Genomic DNA, 22665 nt, shown 5'->3' on the forward strand with positions numbered 1-22665 from the left:
CCGTCTCTAGCGTAGAGGCGTCTCGCGCCGGAGGAGGCGGAGCCGGGGGCGCTGTGTTTCCCCTCACAGGTTGTGGGCGGGAAGGGGGAGGATCCAAAATGGCGGCGGCTGTGAGGCAGGAGCTGACCCAGCTCATGAGCTCGAGCGGCTCCCACAAGGACCTGGCCGGGAAGTGAGCGGCTCCTTTTTCCCCTCCCTTCTCATAATGAAATTTCATAATGTTGTATTATTTTACTGTTGTTAGCCGCTCTGAGCCCGGCTTCGGCTGGGGAGGGCGGGATATAAATAAAATTTTATTTATTTTATTATTTATTATTCTCCCTCCCCTTCTCCGGTAGCAGACAGCGCCGAGTCTGACCGGGGTTGCGGGGTGGGGAGAGGAGGAAGCGGAGCAGGCAGGAGCACCTCTTGGCTTAGGGAGGCCTGCCCTCCTCTCAGGTCATGTTCTGGATCTGCATGGCGCTGGTTCGGTTCCCTCCGTGTTCTGTTGGGCCTTGTGGACCTAGGGCGATCTTTATGGAAAAGAAGAGGAAGAAGTAGTGTGGGTTAAGAAAATTAATCGGTAGCTGTCAACATTAATTTGGTAACAGCAACAGCAGTGGTTCCTCGCACCAGTTCCTGGGATTTTAGCAGAAATATATTCGAACCCGTAGAAACGAGCCAGCGGTGCTTCCCCATCTAATTCGAATCTACTATCTATTTCCGGCATGGCCAAACCTGGCCCTCCAGCTGTTTTGGGACTACAATTCCCATCATCCCTGACCACTGGTCCCGTTAGCTAGGGATGATGGGAGTTGTAGTCCCAAAAAAACAGCTGGAGGGCCACGTTTGGCCATGCCTGATCTATTTATTCAGTGTGTTTCTAGGCAGCTTTTCAGGTGGACCTTATAAGAGCAGTTTATGTAAGATTATTACAGCTCTATGGGGTGTTGGGAGACGGGCTCCTTCTGGGGTTGTTTGTCCATCTTTGGTCCCCAACCCTGCACTCAGTTCTCACCTGTGGCTCCTAGATTTGGGGGTGGGGGGTTGTCTTGTCGTCTGAGTAGCCCAGTACCTCCAAGCAGACTGCCGAGGCTTACACACTGGGAGGTCACTTTGGAGCTGCTGAAGCAGTGGTTTGTCTCTATTGTCAACAACACAGACTTCCAAGAACTGGCCTCCCTTGCAGCTGTAGTTGAAACTTCCCTCCTCTGTCTTCAATTTAGTACCCTAAACCACAGGAGATTGCACAGAGTTGGAAAGGCAGGATAATATGGGATTAATGATGTTGTAAATACGAGTATACCCAGCTTTTGCTTGATGCTGTTTGGCTGTTTTTTTGACTGCTCATTGTATCTCAGCATAATGATGTGCATTCACACTACCTTTTGGCGGACTAAAAGGTAGTCCCTTGCATAACATTGTACTCTTGTGTTTGATTAGAGTTAATGCAAGAAAAGGTGAAAGAGGATGATAATACTCTCTTTCTGCAAAAGGAATTGTCAAATTGTGCCCTCCTTTCTATGACTAGCCATTTCATTGCAGTGGGAAAGCACCAGAGCTGTTGGATCTCAGGATTTGCATTGAAATAGAAAGTATGGCATGTACATACTCTAAAATGGTTCGAGAAGAATGGCATTCTAAAATATCATGCGTATTGTCCTTACATGCACAAGATGTAAAGCTAATTTTAAAAATACACCAATTTTTAGCAACATAGGAAGCTATAATAAGTCAGACTGCTGGTCCATCTAGCTTAGAATTAGCTCTGTATTCGATACTTAAAACTTAACTCTCTTTTTTTACTGCATTCTGGCAGGTATCGTCAGATATTGGAAAAAGCAATTCAGCTCTCAGGAGTGGAACAACTAGAGGCATTAAAAGCTTTTGTAGAAGCAAGTGAGTTTAATTATCAGTTTTCATATTGAATGACAGCTTTCAAAGTATTTAATTGCAGTCGGAAAAAATGAATGGTCTTAGAAATCTTTGTACATTGAAACAGGCATCAATATAGCATTGGGGATTTGGTAGGAAAAAATCTGAGGTGTCGTTTTTAATCATGAATACTTTGACATAAATTCCACCAAAATCAGTGGGATATTCTGAATAAACATTTCTAGGCTGTAGGAGGGATGTTACCTCATAATCCTGTTATCCAAGGTTATGCTCTCTGTTAATACTAGTATAATTATTTTGGCATCCGATCATAAAACTCTGCTGTGGTGAAACAATGAATGGGTTGCACCCGTGCAGGGGAAGCAGCCCCTGTCCCCCGTCCCCCCCACTTCTGTGCCATGCAACTCATATTCCACATTTCACAATGGTGACTCCAAACCTTTTCATTATGATAGCACAGCAACTGAGTTGCAAACAGATGCTATGTCAGTGTAACAGTTTTATGCCCAGGCTCTTATGAGCTGGTACAGCTGCCTAAAAAATTGAGTTGGAAACAGGGGCCTTAACAATGGTTATAGACTGAATGCTCATTAAAATGACAGGCCTAACAACAATGTATAGCCTGACTTTCTTTCCACCTTGTGTCTCTTAAACCAGTGGTCAATGAAAACGTCAGTTTAGTGATTTCACGCCAGTTGTTGACAGACTTCTGTACCCACCTTCCAAGCCTTCCCGATGGTACAGCCAAAGAAATCTACCATTTCACCTTGGAAAAGATCCAACCTCGTGTAATTTCATTTGAGGAGCAGGTAAGAGCAAGATGGTGATCAAATTTCTATCCCAACCTTCCTCTCAAAGGAGCCATGGGCAGGAAACATCAAAGTGATTTAAAAATACAATTAAAAATAAAATAAAAGCATTTTAAAACATGTGAAACAGACACATGCCCTCTGCTAATAAGGTTGTCAAAAACAGTATGTTTCATCAAATGCCTGGGTAAACAACTATTTAAATTCCTCCAAAAGGAAACATAATGAAAAAGACAGAAACACCTCACCAGGAAGGACATCCCAAAGATGGGTAATTGTCTCCAAGAAGGCTCTGGCAAACCAGTCAGACAAAGAGAATGTATATTGAAATATTTTCAGTACAGTGGTACCTCGGTTTACGAACTTAATCCGTTCCGGAAGTCCGTTCTTAAACCGAAAGCATTCTTAAACCGAGGGCACGCTTTCCCTAATGAGGCCTTCCGCCGCCAGTGCCCTTCCACCATTTGGATTCCGTTCTTAGACTGAGGTAAAGTTCGCAAACTGGGACACTACTTATGGTTTTGCGGAGTTCGTAAACCAAATCGTTCTTAAACAGGACTGCTCTTAAACTGAGGTACCACTGTACTGTACTCTAAAATATAATAGATATCACTGGCATATGAAAAGCCTTGCAAAAAGGACAGCAAGGAAAAGATGCCCCAAGTCAATTTGTTCCAATAAAGACTGGCTCCCGGCCTCTTAAGTGAGATGAGTGCACAACCCTAGAGTCGGACACGACTGGCCCGTACGGGCAGAGGTATCTTTACCTTTACCTTTTATATTTAAAGATATTGTAGATCATGTAAAATCAGATTATTAGTCAAATGGGCAATAGGAAACAGATAATACAAAGGATATTAGAAAGTGGATCAATTTGATAACTTGATTGCATTATAATTTTATGTCCCCATTCTTCCTAGGTTGCTTCTATAAGACAACATCTTGCATCAATTTATGAGAAAGAAGAAGACTGGCGGAATGCAGCACAAGTATTGGTGGGGATTCCTTTGGAAACAGGACAGAAGTAAATAGTTGTTAGGAAACCTGACATTTTTTCTTCATGCATTGTATATCCTTTTGTAGTACAAATGCTTCATTTGGGTATATTCTGGATCTGTTTCCTTGACTTTTCAATAGCTTTGGCTTCTCTGATTGTTCTGTGACAGTTGCACATACTATTTTGATAGATCAGTGATCCACCTGGAAACTTTTTCCGTGGGGAACTCATAACCCTTTAGTGCTACTCACGTTGTAGTTATAATCTTTAGAGCACAGTCCTATTTTTGGTTTCAGTAACCTTTACTTTTTATTTTTGCACTTATTTTTGATTTAGATCCAAGTGTCTTCTGTGGAGCAGTGCATAGAGTTGAGCTGTTTTTTGCTTACAAAAGACTGCCATGGACCTTGTTGCTAGCTTCCATCAAATAGTGTATTGCATTACGATGAGTAGCCAACGTGCCCTATAGGTTTTAGGACTACAAGTCCCATAATCCCTGAGGGTTGATGGGAATTGTCATCCACAGGATATAGCAGGGTGCTACACTGAATGCCAACCTAGCAGTTCAAAAGCACGTCAAATTGCAAGTAGACAAATAGGTCTACTTTACTTTCCGGCGGGAAAGTAAATAGCGTTTCCATGCGCTGCTCTGGTTTGCCAGAAGCGGCTTAGTCATGCTGGCCACATGACCTGGAAGCTGTACGCTGGCTCCCTCGGCCAATAAAGCAAGATGAGCGCCGCAACCTCAGAGTCGGTCACGCCTGGACCAAATGGTCAGGGGTCCCTTTACCTTACATTGAATGCATTTGCATTAAGACAGTGAGTGGTATTAAAGTAGACCTATTGACATTAATGGACCTAAATTAGTTGTGCCCATTTTAATAGTCTACTGTGAGTAAAAGACTATTACCACTCAAAATTAACCAATAAATTACATTTTCATACCCTCTTGCTGGGGGGATTGCCATTGTGTGTCCTCCATTTCTCTGGGGTGACACAGCCTATCCTTCCTTTCAGCCAGAGTTGGCTGGTGGCAAACATACAGCGTGTAGTATTACTGTAAATTTCTGCAGGCCACATAAGTATGTTTGCAAAACTCTTATGATGCAAATGAACTGAGGTTTCAATACTGGTATTTTTTCCCCCTTTCTATTCAAGGCAATACAATGTAGATTATAAATTGGAGACTTACCTAAAAATTGCCCGACTGTACCTGGAGGATGACGATCCCGTTCAGGCTGAGGCTTACATCAACAGAGCATCTCTTCTTCAGAATGAATCAACCAATGAACAGTTACAAATTCACTATAAGGTGAAATACTAACATTCTTGTTTTGAGTGAAATGAAATAACATACGGCGTAAAAGTTTTATCACTATAGTTTTGCATACACATCTGTTCCTCATTTGCTGACCTCAAGGTTGCTACCCTTGTAGTTACAAATCAGGATAAATACAAAGTGAGGCTATCTGTTAACTAGATGTCATCTTCAAACTCTGCAATTTTCACCATTTTATTATGTGAAATCTTACTATGGTCTCCAAGATTGCTTTTTTGAGTTATCAGCTTAAATGATGAGGAAGGCATTTACAGCTTTGAGATTCCAAACTATGCCCACAACATATTTGGATGGGAGACAGCCATAGTATCTGTAAATCACTGTGGCTAGGGAGAGATGGAAAGCATTGTTCATTACATACTATATTGCTCCCTGTATAATTCTCCTAGGGATACATTTCTCAAAGGAATTCTTCAGAGAATTCCCTTCCTGAATAGTAGGGAGGACATTCATTATTTGTTGATGGATGGGGATAAACAGACTACCTGAATGGCGCCCATGTTTGCCTTAGCAGCCCATTGGATTAGAGAGAATTTCATTATGTAACATGGGATCTAGTCTGGTGGTGACCACTTAACACTAAAATGTACTCCAGTACAGTTCATATTAAGGATGCGGGTGGCGCTGTGGGTTAAACCACAGAGCCTTGGGCTTGCTGATCAGAAGGTTGGTGGTTCGAATTCCCGTGACGGGGTGAGCTCGGTCCCTGCTCCTGCCAACCTAGCAGTTCAAAAGCACATCAAAGTGCAAGTAGATAAATAGGTACCGCTCTGGCGGGAAAGTAAACGGCGTTTCCGTGCGCTGCTCTGGTTCGCCAGAAGCGGCTTAGTCATGCTGGCCACATGACCCGGAAGCTGTACTCCGGCTCCCTTGGCCAATAAAGCGAGATGAGCGCCGCAACCCCAGAGTTGGTCACGACTGGACCTAATGGTCAGGGGTCCCTTTACCTTTACCTTTGCAATTCATATTACTGCATTTTTGTGGTGACCAGTGGTGTTTAACACATGACTGGAAGGCCAGACAGTTGAAAGCACATGATAACCTAGTTCTTGTGTTACTTTTCTGTGATTTGAACATGTAACTCTTAGATTGCAAGTCATTCCATGCGCTGTACCCCTCCAGCCTCTACCTAGTTTTCCCAAGCGCCACTTTGGTGGTAGCAGTGAGATTCTTGCACCCAATCTCCCCAAAGTGTCCTGCTTCAAAGTCCCAGCACCACAACCTCTACTCTTTTTACATCCCTCTTGAACTGACAGGTTATTTGGAGTAGGGGCTGTGGTCCTGCTACTTCCCGAGATACAGATTTGGCTTATCAATTGCTATCGTCTCATCCTCTCATTCCCCCTCCTTTGGTAATTCTTCACAGAACTCTAGCCCAATGGTTGCCATCAATTTGATTTGAACTGATTTTATAATGAATTAATTTTAGAATGCTGTATTATTTTACTGTTGTTAGCCGCTCTGAGCCTGGCTTTGGCTGGGGAGGGCAGGATATAAATAAAATATTATTATTATTATTATTATTATTATTATTATTATTATTATTATTATTATTATTTTATTATTATCATCCTGACCTGTAGTATGCTAATTGATGGTCAGTTGCATGAAAAGTGGGATCCCTCAGATATTATTACTGGATTTAATAGGTAACATAGTGAGCAACTGTTTGGATTTTTTCCCCTGTTTCAGGTGTGCTATGCTCGCGTTCTTGACTACCGGAGGAAGTTCATTGAAGCTGCCCAGAGGTATAATGAGCTTTCTTACAAGAGCATAGTCCACGAAAGTGAGAGACTTGAGGCACTGAAACATGCCTTGCATTGCACAATCTTGGCATCAGCAGGTAAAGCAACATTTGATGACTGACTTCTATAGATAAAATATCATTTTAGTCTTTGGGATTATATACCGTATTTTTCGCCCTATAGGACGCACTTTCCCCCCTCCAAAAATAAAGGGGAAATGTGTGTGCGTCCTATGGGGCGAATGCAGGCTTTCGCTGAAGCCTGGAGAGCCCAACCGCCAGCCCCACAAGCTAGGGGGACAGCGGGGAGGCGGAACGCCGCCATCCCGCTGTCCCCCGACTTGGTTAGAAGGCTGGCGGGGGAGAAGCCTGCTCCTCCCCGTCGCCAGCCCCGCCAGCTTGGGGGACAGCTTCCCGCCCCAGCCCCGCACCTGGGGGGGGGGGAATAAAATTTTGTTTCTTTATTTCTTCCCCCCCCCCAAAAAAAAAACTAGGTGCGTCCTATGGGCCGGTGTGCCTTATGGGGCGAAAAATACGGTATATGAACATGTTCTGCAAGGGGTGGGGGAGATCTACTCTAAAGCAGTATGTATTCTATGCTTCCATAAAACAAAACATCTGCATAAGCTGCCACTGGTTGTCTGCCTCGTGTCACTGGAATGTTTCATGTACGGTTTCATGTTAATGATTATGATTACTGAAACCAAATCATCTTGGTGGTGTAGCATTCTAGAGGCTAGTTCGTTTCCGTATAAAGGATCTGGCTGCTAAAGCAATCTGCACCTAGCAGGTATAATTTGAAAAGTCATCAAGTATTAACAGTTGAGTACTTTGCTGTGGGCAGGCAGGAAGAAATTGGCCGTTTGCTTCTGGCTCGCAAAAAGGCAGCTGAGAAAATGCATTGAAATTGAAGTGAACAGTATTGAATTGAGATCCCCCAGTTCACGGTATTCTTACTATTTTTCAGGACAGCAGCGTTCCCGTATGTTAGCTACTCTCTTCAAGGATGAAAGATGCCAGCAGCTTGCGGCCTATGGGATACTGGAGAAAATGTATCTAGACAGAATTATCAGAGGGAACCAATTGCAAGAATTTGCTGCCATGCTCATGCCACACCAAAAAGCAACAACAGCTGATGGTACTTGGGTCTCTTAAAGTGCGGGTGTACCCTGTTCTGATGGGCACTCAGTCATTGTTTCTTTCTGTATATACCCTTTCAAAATGAGCACCGTTGCACTTTGGGTCAACTTTAGTAATCATTTACATTGGGTCTTTGTATCCTTTTATACTCCAGGGTTTGGCACAAATAACCTAGTTTCATGACAATTCTAATCCATTGTTTCCTAAAGTATGGTATGTGTATCCCTGGTCATACATGAAAGGTTTCAAAGTGTACACAGTAGAATTTTTAAATTTTACTTCATGTTTTCTGCAGTTAAAAAGAACTAATTCAAAGATAAAATAGTATTATTTTCACCCAAGAAGGGGTACTCCAGTAAGATAGAACACTCAAAAGGGGCATGCAATTATTGTAAGTTTAGGAAACGCTGTTCTAATCTCCTTAGCCATCGTGCAGTACTTTGGGCTTCCATCAACATTTAGACTGAAATTTCCTTTCTGTGAGCTTGACAAAGATGCAAAAAAAGATTACTCTTAGTTAAGCAGGTTTATAACCTGTTCAGCACAATGATTTTAAGCCAATAAATCATATTATGAAAGTTATGATAATATCATAATAATGTAAGCCAATTTCTTTTCTACCTTGATTACGGAGCAGTATTGATGAACAGAAATTGAGGACTGCATATGCTACATACAGGTTTTTTAAATTATATTTGACTTGTAGCCAAATACATGCTGAATTTCAAACTCCTAATACATTGTCAGTTTCTATTTCAGGTTCTAGTATTTTGGACAGAGCTGTCATTGAACATAATTTGTTATCTGCAAGCAAACTGTATAATAATATTACCTTTGAAGAACTTGGAGCATTATTAGAAATTCCTGCAGCCAAGGTATATAGACTTGCGTACGGTGTGCTTTTGTTCTGTTCAGACTAAGCTAGTTTTAATAATGTCTAGTTTGATGAAGAACTAGTCCACTCTTCTGCTTAAAGCAGATGCGTTTAAAAAGAAAGGGGGGGGAAATGACTGATGCTGGTATAAGATGATGATTTATTAAATTTCTATACCGTCTGTAAGGGACGCGGGTGGTGCTGTGGGTTAAACCACAAAGCCTAGGGCTTGCCGATCAGAAGGTCGTGGTTCGAATCCCTGCAATGGGGTGAGCTCCCATTGCTCGGTCCCAGCTCCTGCCAACCTAGCAGTTTGAAAGCACGAAATGCAAGTAGATAAATAGGTACCATTCCAGTGGTAAGGTAAACAGCATTTCCGTGCGCTGCTCTGGTTTGCCAGAAGCGGCTTAGTCATGCTGGCCACATGACCCAGAAGCTGTACGCCGGCTCCCTCGGCCAATAAAGCGAGATGAGCGCCGCAACCCCAGAGTCGTCCGCGACTGGACCTAATGGTCAGGGGTCCATTTACCTTTATACCATCTGTACGGGGGTAGGGGGTGGGTGTTAGAGTTTAAAAGCATGAAAATACATACCATAGTATAGGTGGTGACCATTTTGCACAGAGGATCCGTTCCTGGCCCACTCATGCAATGGTGGAGCGCACATAAGCACACCCCATTCCACCCCTGTTCTGCCCTATTCCATGCCCAAAACAATCTGCATCAGCGGTTGCACATCTATTGGATGTGTGTAAAATTGTCGCCACCTATAAAAAGCGAAACAGCCACCTCTACGCACACACAGTTTGAAAGGCCACAGATTACTTAATTAGCCACAGGCCTGGGAGAAGTGGAATGTTTTTGCATGGTTCTTAAAGGTACTTGTGGCCATATGAATTTGGGGTGTGGCTGAAACAGAAATGCCAAGTCCCTATACATGTGCTACTCTTTTGGGAAGGAATTTGTTGGCCACACTTTCCAGCCCCACATACTTTTTCTAAGAGGTCGTGACTGCGATGAGCCTGCTCACCCACACTCGTGTGGACTTGCGTCTGTCAAGTGGCACCACTTCTGAATCCGCAGATACCTTTTGAATCTTGCAGTCCTTTTGACCTTGAAATTAAATCATGCTGGAGGTCACCTGTAAGTTGGGGATCACACAGACTCATCTCACACTTAATTTAGGGACTGACTGGTATAATCAACAGTTGCAAAGGTCTCCTGCAGAATAAATTGACCTATATAACTTTTCTCTACCACTGACACTCCTATGTACACATACATGTGGCAAAAACCATATCAGGAGTGGGCTTCTGTTTATTAAAAGTAGATGTGGTCCTTTTGGGTTTTGTTTTTCAGGCGGAAAAGATAGCATCCCAGATGATAACAGAGGGTCGCATGAATGGATTCATTGATCAGATAGATGGAATTGTTCACTTTGAAAGTAAGTTAAGCTCTAGCTTGTTGTTCTTGCTCTAGGTGCGGTTGAAGCACGTGTAATGCAAAAGCAAAATATTTTGGCCTGGTGTACAATCAACATGGGACGCGGGTGGCGCTGTGGGTTAAACCACTGAGCCTAGGGCTTGCCGATCAGAAAGTCGGTGGTTCGGATTCCCGTGACGGGGTGAGCTCCCATTGCTTGGTCCCAGCTCCTGCCAACCTAGCAGTTCGAAAGCACGTCAAAGTGCAAGTAGATAAATAGGTACTACCTCTGCGGGAAGGTTAACGGCATTTCTGTGCGCTGCTCTGGTTCAAGAGAAGCGGCTTAGTCATGCTGGCCACATGAACCGGAAGCTGTACACCGGCTCCCTCGGCCAATAAAGCGAGATGAGCACCGCAACCCCAGAGTCGTCTGCGACTGGACCTAATGGTCAGGGGTCCCTTTACCTTTTACAATCAACATATGACAAAGTGGTAATTCTCGCTGTAGCCACCAGATGGCAGTAGTGTCCATGCAACAGTTTGAATTCCTGTATTCCAAAATACCTGTATCTGCAGACTTGGTAACAGAAAATTTGCTTATGCAGCAAACGAATAATGGCAGGAAATTTAATAGAAACAAGCAGTGAATGCAAGAATAAATTCTTCTATTGTCTTTTAGCTCGTGAAGCCTTGCCGACGTGGGACAAACAGATTCAGTCTCTCTGCTTCCAAGTTAACAACCTTTTGGAGAAGATTAGTCAGACTGCCCCAGAATGGACAGCACAGGCAATGGAAGCTCAGATGGCTCAGTAGACTTTCATTTCCCCCGTTCTGTAGATATTGTTTGTTTATTTTCATCTAAAAATGTGAAGCTAGCATAAGAACTTATGGCTTTGGCTCAACTTCTGCTAGAACCCTAACTAGACAAAGGTGTAGATGTGTGTACATTATGTTTAAAACCCCAAAGGTTTATCTTAAAGGTATGGTAGTACATCATAGACATTAAGCTGTTTAAAAAATAACTGAATGGAATACAAGATGTTTTTTAAGTTTTGCATTAAAATTTCAGTTGTTTCGTGGCCTTGTGAATATTTGTGTGTGTGCGTTGAAAACTGACGTGCCATATTCTATTTAGCTGTAGTTATTCCAATAAAGGCAGGCTAGAAGTTAATCAGATTCACTATCTTCAATTGTCATTTGCTGCATCCTATCCTATCCTATCCCGGGTGGCGCTGTGGGTAAAACCTCAGTGCCTAGGACTTGCCGATCGCATGGTCGGCGGTTTGAATCCCCGCGGCGGGGTGAGCTCCCGTCTTTCGGTCCCAGCTCCTGCCCACCTAGCAGTTCGAAAGCACCCTTAAGTGCAAGTAGATAAATAGGTACCGCTTTATAGCGGGAAGGTAAACGGCGTTTCCGTGTGCTGCGCTGGTGCTGGCTCGCCAGAGCAGCTTCGTCACGCTGGCCACGTGACCCGGAAGTGTCTCCGGACAGCGCTGGCTCCCGGCCTCTTAAGTGAGATGAGTGCACAACCCTAGAGTCGGACACGACTGGCCCATACGGGCAGGGGTACCTTTACCTTTTATCCTCCCCACAGAACTTCCATCAGGATAATTGATTTCTTGTGTTGAATTTACAGTCGGTGGAGCTGTTTGTTAAACCTTTGAAGGCTTTCATCCTTTGTTTATTATATGTATATATAGCCTCTCCGTATACAGAGCAAAGAGAAAACCAGTACAAGGAAGTTGCCATCCACTCTAGCCAAATATGTGTGGATGGGAGTGGATCTGGCCCCTAAACCTGTATGAGCAATGTCTAGTGAAACTAAGGGACAAGGGGAGAGGAATAGTTATAGTGGGAAAACGTTTATTGACATCAGTTATGCAAAAACCATGTAAATCAATATAGTTCATGTGAATCTTAGAACTTGGCTATCCTGGGTTAAACCACAGAGCCTAGGACTTGCCGATCAGAAGGTCGGTGGTTCGAATCCCCGCGATGGGGTGAGCTCCCATCACTCGGTCCCTGCTCCTGCCAACCTAGCAGTTTGAAAGCATGTCAAAGTACATAGGTACCGCTCCGGCGGGGAGGTAAATGGCGTTTCCGTGCGCTGCTCTGGTTCGCCAGAAGCGGCTTAGTCATGCCAGCCACATGACCTGGAAGCTGTATGTCAGCTCCCTCAGCCAATAAAGCGAGATGAGCGCCACAACCCCAGAGTCGATCACGACTGGACCCAATGGTCAGGGGTCCCTTTACCTTTATCCCAATGCATAATTTTGAGTTTTCATACAATTTGGGGATTCAGCTTCATACGAGAACCCTATACTACCCCTTCTCAGGTGTCCACTTAGTTTACTATAAGGAAAAGGAGAGTTAATTCTCTCTTCTCTCCCCATCTCAAATTTATAATGGTAGTTTTATGTTCTTGGGGTGTAACCAGAGACAGGAAGTGCAGATGAGAATCTCACAGACACACAGCATTCAAAGCTAGTTTATTCTGATCTTATGTTTATATTCTTCCAAGAGGTCATTTTAAGGTTCACCATGGAGTTACTGGATGATATGAAATTGTGGTGTCCCACTTGTTCAAAAAACTTCCACCTATACAAATAGGCTTTGCCTTCTTTGTCCCAATACCCTCCACGCACCCCAAAAATAGAGAGTTGGAAAAGGATTTATAGCAGATTTCCTGTTTATTCAGATGGTCACATTCTAGAGAGATGGAAGAAGTCAAATAATCTCCCAGTCTTCTTGAAGGTATTGCAGACTTTCAAGATTCACAGAACTCTTCATAGGGCTAAATAAGTATTTAGGGCATGAAGAGTTAGAAAAGGTGGCTGTGTGTAAACTTCATGTTTTACTCTGCAAGATATGTGTTAGGGTGAAGATCAAGAAAAACATCTTTTACACATGCGCTGTTGGTACTTAATTGACATAGCTGAATCAGGAAATCAGAAGGTGAGACAAGCACAAAAGGGAACACCTACTACTGTGATTTGGAAAGACTGCTGTCACTCCTTATACACTAATTCAAATACATGCAGGTATGGAACAATTGGAAGGGCAAGAAACTGGATTAACAGCTAAAAAAACACTTAGATTTGTATAAGCCCACATGTTACCTGTGTGATTTTAGAAGCTTTTTGAAAAAATCACATTACCACTTAACATGAGCAACAACAAAATTGAACTATAAATGTCATCAAAACTCTCAACTTCCCTAAAAGATTCCTAGTGCACGCCTTCTATTGATGTCTCTCTTGAGTTGGCAAAGGGCACATTGAGGGTAACACCAGAGAGTACAGTAGTCATCGCAGATGGATCCCTGTTAAAAAGAAATGAGGCAACTAGTAGATAATATTTGGAAAGAGAAATATTAAATACAGATGAAGAGTCAACAGGCAGCTTGGGACAAACTTCACTGGGGCATATATTTAAATGCCTGTAACTGAGCCCCAAAGCCTTTTGTTTTGGAGAAAAAATGCAATTAGCAAGAAAGGGCAGTAAAAGTAGATGGAATCTACTGGGTGATCTTTGCAGCAGATTGGCCAGAGAGTCTGGCTCCCAACTATTTTAACAATGCTAAACTCAAAGACTCCTTCCCCCCTCTACATTAGCTGAAATTAAGAACACTTGAAGGGGAAACAGGTGAGACTGCATGTGGAAAGGACACCGGTCACATCCACACTCTTAAACAGTAATTACTTCACCAAAGAATCTAGAAAGTATAGTTCAAGGGTGCTGGGAATTGCAGCTCTGTGACAAGATCTCACAACTCTCAGCACCCCTAAGAATCTACAGCCCTATTTTGAGACAGAAAAATACAGACATTTTTTAAAAAGAATGAAAGGAAACTACAGTCCTTGGGATTCTTTGGGGAAAGCTAAAGTGGTGCAGTTAAGCCTGTGGCGTGTGTGCATTTAATAATAATAATAATAATAATATTTTTTTATTTATACCCCGTCATCCCCAGCCAAGACCGGGCTCAGGGCTTCACATGTGTGGCAATTAAAAACAAAAAACATTAAAAGTGGGCAGGGTTCCGGGAAAAACAACTGGCAATCCCACTCGCCATTGAACCTAATGTATTTGGACTATACATGGTTTTGGCTTTAGGAGCAATCTCTGGGACGTAACACCCGCATAAGTTGTGGGCTTACTGTAAAGAGCATTTAAATGTGCGGCATGGGTGTGACCTGTGTGCTCAAGTCTGGTACTAAAAATAAATGTGTAGGTGTGCTCAGAGACACCTTATTCCTTAATTGTATAATAATAATAATAATTTATTTAGACCCTGCTCATGTGGCTGGGTTGCCACTGCCACTCTGGGCAGCTTCCATCACGTATAAAAATAATTTTAAAAATCAAACATCAATAGTAACAATCTGATCCAATATAAAAAGTCACAATGACTTTAAAATATTCAACAATCCATTAGAATCCAATAGTAAACAGTAAAATTAAACATCAGCAAATAATTAACAGTTCACACTTATCAATTACTATAAAGAATTAGTAATGAGAGTATCTACACGCACATACTCGAGCTGCTATTTTGCACCTGAGATTCTAGTAAAAATAAAACAACTCACTGTAGATCCTTAAAACCTGGATCTGCCCTCGCCAGGCTAGCTACACTTACCGGGATCCCATACTTGGTTCGGTAGACGGACCTCATTGCCACGCTTGTGCCGCAGAGGCAACATTCATTCATATCTGCGGCAACTTGGCATCCCAAACACAAATAGCAAAATGTTCCACAGAGACCTAGACAGAAGAGACCATGAAGAGGGCATCACTTGGCAGAGCGGGCTCCCGGTACAAGAAAACGACAAGCCGCAGGACCGTGAACAGGCCAAAGCCACAAAAACTTTGCCAACCCCTGCCCTAGAGAACAAGATAGCCCAACCAGAAGCATTTTTACTGGGCATTGTTGGGAGTGATACAAATAGAAAGGAATATAAGCTTTTTTTTATATGCAATAACAGCAACAAGAATATTATTGGCCCAAAAATGGAAGCAAGAAGAATTACCGACGATTGAAGAATGGAGGATGAAGTTAATGGACCATGCAGAATTAGATAAACTAACAAGAAGGATTCAAAATCCTAAATTCACTGAAGACTGGAGTAAATTTACGGACTATTTGAAAAGTATTTGTGAAGATCAGACGATGTTTGTAGGTTTGCAAGAAGTTTTGTGAGGAGTATTATTGGAAATATTGCAAAAATGGAGAAGGGGAAGGATGATTTGTTAAGTGATGTAAAGGCAATATAAAGTTAAGAAATGCATAAGAAGTGGTTAAAACAGTGGATCAACAGAGGTGCTGATGGAAGTCTAAAAAGATTGTATACCGTATTTTTCGTTCTATAGGACGCACATTTTCCCCTCCAAAAATTAAGGGGAAATGTGTGTGCGTCCTATAGAGTGAATGCAGGCTGCGCGGCTAAGCCCAAAGGCAGAACAGGAAGACGGAGCACTGCGGAGTGCTCCGTCTCGCTGCTCTAGCTTGGGGACGGCTGCGCGCAAACCTCTCCAGGGCAGCGGGGTGCCTTCACCCCGCTGTCCTGCAGAGGCTAGCAAGGCTGTTCCCAAGCCAGAACAGCGAGACGGAGGGCTCCGTCTCGCTGCTCTAGCTTGGGGACGGCTGAGCGCAAACCTCTCCAGGGCAGCGGGGTGCCTTCACCCCGCTGTCCTGCAGAGGCTAGCAAGGCTGTTCCCAAGCCAGAACAGCGAGACGGAGGGCTCCGTCTCGCTGCTCTAGCTTGGGGACGGCTGCGCGCAAACCTCTGCAGGGCAGCGGGGCGCTGCGCTCCAAAGGCTTCAGAGATCTTTGAGGCTGGCGGTGGGGGAAAGCAGCGCTTCCCCCCACCGCCAGCCCCACAAGCTCTGGTGAATGTACCTTGAACGCACCTTGTTTTAGAGGGGAAGAACAAGAAAAAAATTTTTTTCCCTGTTCTCCCCCTCCTATGGTCTGGTGCGTCCTATGGTCCGGTGCGTCCAATGGAGCGAAAAATACGGTAAGTGATAAGTTTTGTGGTACATTTTATCATTTATATGTTAAAATCAATAAAAATTATTTTTTAAAAAAAGAGAGAATGAGATAGCCCAGTTGTTTTACTTGATACAAGCCTGCTTCCTCTGTTTGGAATAATGAGCAATAGTTGGTTGACATGTCTTGCTTGACACCTGTCAAGGCAGACTGCATGTACCAGTTGCATCCCTGGCATGCAACCAGTCTGCAGTTTCATTAATGCAAGGTGCAAGGGGATTTCCAACTCAGTGGAACTCAGTTCCGGCACTTCAGGCTGGGGCCATTGCCATTAGAAGAGAACAAGGCACCAGGCAAAAACATTCTTCTTCAATATTTAATATTCTACAGTTTTTACATGTGTTTGTGGTGGCTACTGCTTTGTTACGTCTGTTTTAACCAGTGCTTTTTCTTTAAAAAAAAAAAGTTTAGGGGTACTCTCATTTTGACTCAAGAAAACCACCATTTTATAGTTCAAACTGAGAAAAAGAAATACAGTAAATAGACAAAAGTGCAAAGATTCACCAAATGTTTAGGGCAGGCATGTGCAAAATCCCTTTTGGGGGCCTAACCCAGGCAATTTAATCCAGCCCCTGTGGTAGTACATGTCCTGGGGTAAAACCCTAAAAAAAAAAAAAAAAAAAAAAGCTCAGCAACTTCAATTCTAAAAAAACTTCAGCAACTTTGGGCAGCCCTCAAGCATGTTCACTTCATCAAATCTCAGATCTGGCCCTCTTTGAAAAAAGTTTGGGCACCCCTGGTTTAGGGGTATGCGTACCCCTGCGTCTCCCCAGAAAAAAACACTGGTTTTAACTATCATTTGTGCTTTTATCTTGTATTTTTATCTTGTGAGCAGCCCTGAGATCTTTCAATGAAGGGTGGTATATAAATCTAATTAATAAATGATTATATATATGTATTTTTTTAAAAGGACCCAATGGAGAACACAGCCAGGGGAGAGAGAATTGTGCTTCCATAACAACCATGATGAGCAAGCTCATACTTGTTTAAGGTTTGCATCCAGAGTGCATACTGAGGCTGCCTTTCCCAACTCAACCCACTGAGTAAACCACCTTAATCTCCATGACAAAGGAGCGCTATCTGTACCATAGCTACTCACATACTCCGCAGTCACTAAAACAGTCACACAAGCCTGTCTGCCAGTAGCTCTGTTGTGATGGCTGGATAACCACAACTTGTGGCTGCTGTGTGATCACTGGCTGAGGGTTCATTTTCAGGGCTGCTGATTATAAAGAAAAGAGAGAGAGAGTGATGTTAAAATAAACAGATCTCCATTCTGAAAATACAATAATACAAATGTAAGGAACATGTCTATGCTGTGAACTGCCCTGAACTCTTCGGATGAAGGATGCTATACAAATTTAATAAATAAAATTGTCACTGAAATTCTACTTAGTACTGATCCAGAGTAGATTCCAATGTACTGTATAGTTAGCAGAGTAAAAACTTAACACGTTGCAGGATTCCCCCCAAAATAGACCAGAGACAATTAATATTTCATCCAGCAGAGCTTGATTGAAGGCTGTTACGGAAATTACCCGGGTGGAGGGACACATCTTTAAAGTTAAATATTACAAATATTATGCCTGAATGTATCCTTTCAACTTGACAGCTCAGGGAAGTTACCTAGCTTTAAAAATAATATAAAATCATCTCTTTTCCCAGTTTCCTCCATTCCAAAGCTATTTACCCCTTGAAAAAGGACTCCAGGAAGTTCCCAGAGGTGACAATTGCTGGGCTCATTGTTAGCCAAAGGAAGCCAAATCTCATCACCTGACTCGCCTCAGGCTCCAGACATGCAAAGGAACTTCTATTGTACTTTTGGGTGGTGGGTACTTAAGACATATTTGTCTATGCTAATCTTATACCTGAGTCTTGCCCTCGCATGTCTCCTTGTGCTAATCTCGTACCAAGGACTTGTCTGGACACGTCAAGGTTAACCCCTCCCCTTTCGTGACATGTCAGTGACGTAGCAATGATGTAGCAATGATGCTGTACGAACTGTATTCTGGGATATGGTGGGAAGTTTTAAAAGTCTTTGTCACCCCATCCTCAGGGTCCAAAATTTGCTCTTTGAACCTATTGCGCAATAAACTCTTGGTCTACAGCTATTTGGCTGGACTCCTTCCTTTATTCCGCAGGGACCTGTGGGCTCTGCCCGACGAGCTGGGTGACTGAGCAGCCTCACACCTAGATTTTTCCGTAACGCTATACAAATTTAATAAATAAAATTGTCACTGAAATTCTACTCAATATTGATCCAGAGTAGATTCTAATGTACTGTACGGTTAGCAGAGTAAAAACTTAAACACGTTGCAGGATTCCCCAAAAATAGACCAGAGGCAATTAATATTTCATCCAGCAGAGCTTGAGTGAAGGCAAATAAGCATAATGGTCACAAATATAATAATATAATACATTCAGGATTGGCACTGTCCATAAGAAATCCAGTTGCAGCAGACTTACCTTAAACTTACAATAACTTAAGTCTAAACCCTTAACACTATCTATATATAGAACACCATACCAGAAATAAAAGAGATGGAAAGAGAAAGTGAAACCTAGGCTCCTTCTGGCCTCTGAGGATAGTCAGCATGACCTTTACGGATGATATAACAGAACTAGTTTAATCCTGCTGTACTCAGCTTCTCTGAAGGTATTCAGTGCTTTTTTCTGGAGGATGCAGAGGGATGCATGCCCCTAAACATTTTGTGAATATCTGTACTTTTGTCCATTTACTCCCCCTCCCCCAATTTGAACTCTAAAATGGTGGTTTTCTTGAGTCAAAATGAGAGTACCCCTAAACATTTTTTTAAGAAAAAAAAAGCACTGGGCATAACCCAAACAGCACGCACTTTCTGCTTCCTTCTTTCACACAGAGAAGCTTCCAGAACCCTCTTGAATTAATTAGAATAGGAAAGATCTCTACGCATCTGATCAATGCTTTCTGCACTAAGAAATGCAAAGTGAAAATGCCTGCCCCCTTCTGCCTAGCCACACTACTTCTTGTAGACCAGATGTTTCCTCCCTATCTGACCCACAGACCCCCCTTCCTTTCCCCATGGCAAGTTAGGCTTAAAACCGTTAGACAGTACCAGGAACAGTGCGGAAAGAGATTTGTTAAAGAAAGATACAGCAGACCACTGGCAAAGAAGCCTAGAAAAAACAGCAAAGAGTCTCATGGCACCTTGAAGATGAATGCGTTGATTTTGTTAGTCTTTAAGGTGTCACAAAACTCTTGCATCAGACAAACACATTTGCCTTCTCTGGAACTAGAACTAAACACTAACCGGGGACAAATCTGAGGTGTGTTGAATGATACACCACATTAGAAGCAACTAGAGCAACAGGCTGGGCTTCACCCTTGCACATAGTTGTCAACATTTCCATTTTTTAAGGGAAATTCCCTTATTCCGAATAGGATTCCTCACAAGAAAAGGAGGAAGTTGGCAGCTATGCCCTTGCATGGCACACCTGAAATAAGGGAGAGCACTCTTAAGCATCTTCAAGCAGAGCATGCATTGTCACCAGTGGGAATTGGGAGAAAATAATATCAGGCATCTTTGCAGATTTGCAGTATTTATCACGTGTGTGGCAGTTCCTACTCTCCGCACTATGTGAATCTCATGATACCTGAGTGCTTAACTTGTCGCCTTTAATCTGGGGAGGGTGTCAGCCCACCATTAAGGGTGGAGTATCCAGAGTCAGGTGGCGAGGACACAGCCTTGCCCAGGCATAGGCAAACTCGGCCCTCCAGATGTTTTTTGGGACTACAACTCCCATCATCCCTAGCTAACAGGACCAGTGGTCAGGGATGATGGGAGTTGTAGTCCAGAAACGTCTGGAGGGCCGAATTTGCCTAGGCCTGGCCTTGCCTCTCAGGACTCCTTGGGGCTCCCATGGGTGGGAGCAACCCAGTGGCATGCGGTCAGTGGACTAGGGGACTACACTAATCCCCTAAATGTCCCCAGTAAATTAGAGTATTAAAGTATTAATGCCTGGCACCTTCTTCCCAAAGCCCAGGAAGCTTCTGTCTAGCTCAGGGAAGGAGACACGATGCTCCAACAGGGTCCAAGAACCCTCCCACCACCTTCCCAAAAACCGCCCCCTCCCCCGGCTTTGGAAAGGAGACAGAAGGGCTCCAGAATCCTGTCAGAGGCCGGACGCCTCCTTCCCAAAGCCTGGGAAGCTTAGGGAGGGAGGTGTGATGCTCACATGCGCAACATCACCCGGCCCCCTCCCCAAATTGCCCTTACAAGCTGGTGCCTCTGGCCCTAAATGTTCCCCTATGAAAAAATTCAGTGCACGCCCCTGGAACACACACATTCTCCCTGATGCAGTGAGCACCTGCACACTCGACCATCTCGGTCTCCTAAGTCCCCTGACTATAAAAGCATGGGGGGGGGTGGAGGGAACAACTCTGTTGCATCCATGCAGTTCTGAACTCTTTGGACTCTTCAAACTTGGATTGCTGCTTCAAGCTCAGCTCCCCTCACCCTGCCGGAGCAAAGCAGCTGTATATATATAGTTCCCTGTAACCTCACTTCACGCTATGAGGGAACCGCCAGAAAGCCCTCAGTGCTGGATCTTAGTGTCCGGGCTGAATGATGGACGGGGGTGGAGATGCTCCTTCAGGTATACTGGACCGAGGCCGTTTAGGGCTTTAAAGGTCAGCACCAATACTTTGAATTGTGCTCGTAAATGTACTGGAAGCCAATGTAGGTCTTTCAAGGCCACTGTTATATGGTCTCAGCGGCCGCTCCCAGTCACCAGTCTAGCTGCCGCATTCTGGATTAATTGCAGTTTCTGGGTCACCTTCAAAGGTAGCCCCACGTAGAGCGCATTGCAGTAGTCCAAGCGGGAGATAACTAGAGCAGTGTTTCCCAAACGTTTTTGGGCAACGGCACACCTGTTTACCGGAAAAAAATCTCGCGGCACACCACCATTAAAGCCCCGCCCCCGTGACGTCATTCGGGGAGCCGGCGGCCCGGGCCTGAGCTGGAAGGAGAGGCGGTGCTTTTCGGCACAAGGCAATCGGCCTGGAATTGTTTCCCGCGCGCTGCGAAAGGGAACAGCTGCGGTCGCGCGAACCCTCCGGCGCTGGGAGGGGAAAGGGCGGAGTCGCAGAGCACCAGCTGGCCGAGCGGTTGCGCGCAGCGTTGCGCTTTTGGAGAGCGTGCGGCTGCTGCTAGGGGATCCGGGGACGTGAGCAGGCCTGGCCCGACCCGGGTTGAAGGAGGACAAGCCGGCAGCGCGCCAAGTGAGTTCGGTTGCGCACGACGGCCCCCGCTCCCCCCACCCCCGCCGGATCCTCGCCGCCGCCGCCTCTCGCCCGCCTCCCTCCCACGGCACACCACCCGATGTCTCACGGCACAGTAGTGTGCCGCGGAACACCGGTTGGGAAACACTGAACTAGAGCATGCACCACTCTGGCGAGACAGTCTGCGGGCAGGTAGGGTCTCAGCCTGCGTACCAGATGGAGCTGATAAACAGCTGCCCTGGACACAGAATTAACCTGCGCCCCCATGGACAGCTGTGAGTCCAAAATGACTCCCAGGCTGCGCACCTGGTCCTTCAGGGGCACAGTTACCCCACTCAGAACCAGGGAGTCCCCCACACCCGCCTGCCCCCTGTCCCCCAAAAACAGTACTTCTGTCTTGTCAGGATTCAACCTCAATCTGTTAGCCACCATCCATCCTCAAACCGCCTCCAGACACTCACACAGCACCTTCATTGACTTCACTGGTTCTGATTTAAAAGAGAGGTAGAGCTGGGTGTCATCTGCATACTGATGGACACCCAGTCCAAACCCCCTGATGATCTCTTATTTCCTCTCAGATAAGAGCATCTATCTGAACCTAAGCCAAGATGGCCGGAACGCTCCCCAGTTATTCTCTGTTTTCTTCCGTTATTGTAGAACCACCAAACCCCTTCTAAATTTTGCATACGTGCCCCTTTTCAACTGGGATGCATGAAGAAAACCGGGCAAATGAAATCCAGATATTCCTGGCTTACATCTGTCTCTTTAGGTAGTCAGTTCTGCTGCAGCATGGCATGGGCATGTTTAGACAACCTTAAGTTGAGATGCGCTCTTGATAAACCTAAATTACCAGCACTGTTTACAGGTTACGTTTCCCCCTTCTTTTTCCTGGAAGGTTATGTTAATTGTTAGCTTATTGCAACATCCATTTCCAGGAGTTCCTTCTATCAACTCATTCCTCTTTTCAAGCAAAATCAGACAGTAACGCCACACACGCCACTTACCAAGTGTTTCGAAAGCGACAGGTCCCTTCGGAGGCTGGTGTCACTATAGAGATACTTCAGTTCAGCAAGCAACCTTTGTCGGTTTAAGGAAGTTGATGGCAAAAAGAAAAAAGAGAAACTGCTTTTGTTTGTTCCGCTGGGCATAATAAACTG

The 22665-nt window shown here is 44.3% G+C and overlaps 2 protein-coding genes across 3 annotated transcripts; one reads left to right on the top strand and one right to left on the bottom strand.

Moving 5' to 3' along the window:
* The first annotated feature begins 17 nt into the window (after positions 1 to 17).
* On the top strand, positions 18 to 11278 carry COPS4 (COP9 signalosome subunit 4). 2 transcript variants are annotated; one of them, XM_028743728.2, is made up of 10 exons: positions 18 to 172; positions 1799 to 1878; positions 2533 to 2684; positions 3605 to 3708; positions 4840 to 4993; positions 6713 to 6863; positions 7732 to 7902; positions 8652 to 8779; positions 10137 to 10221; positions 10879 to 11278. In XM_028743728.2, exons 1-10 carry the CDS (start codon positions 99 to 101, stop codon positions 11010 to 11012), a joined length of 1233 nt encoding a protein of 410 aa, XP_028599561.1. In that variant the 5' UTR covers positions 18 to 98; the 3' UTR covers positions 11013 to 11278. The 2 variants fall into 2 exon arrangements, with proteins under 2 accessions (XP_028599561.1, XP_028599563.1); XM_028743730.2 differs by having other exon boundaries at positions 8664 to 8779.
* A 1395-nt stretch (positions 11279 to 12673) lies between these two features.
* PLAC8 (placenta associated 8) lies at positions 12674 to 17495 on the bottom strand. The gene is made up of 3 exons (XM_077933790.1): positions 17348 to 17495; positions 14839 to 14963; positions 12674 to 13521 (listed from the first exon to the last, which is right to left on the bottom strand). The coding sequence occupies exons 1-3, from the start codon at positions 17457 to 17459 to the stop codon at positions 13417 to 13419; spliced, it is 342 nt and encodes a 113-aa protein (XP_077789916.1). The 5' UTR covers positions 17460 to 17495; the 3' UTR covers positions 12674 to 13416.
* Between the last annotated feature and the right edge of the window lie 5170 nt (positions 17496 to 22665).

This window comes from Podarcis muralis, chromosome 9 (assembly GCF_964188315.1).
Source record: "Podarcis muralis chromosome 9, rPodMur119.hap1.1, whole genome shotgun sequence".
NCBI lineage: Eukaryota > Metazoa > Chordata > Lepidosauria > Squamata > Lacertidae > Podarcis > Podarcis muralis.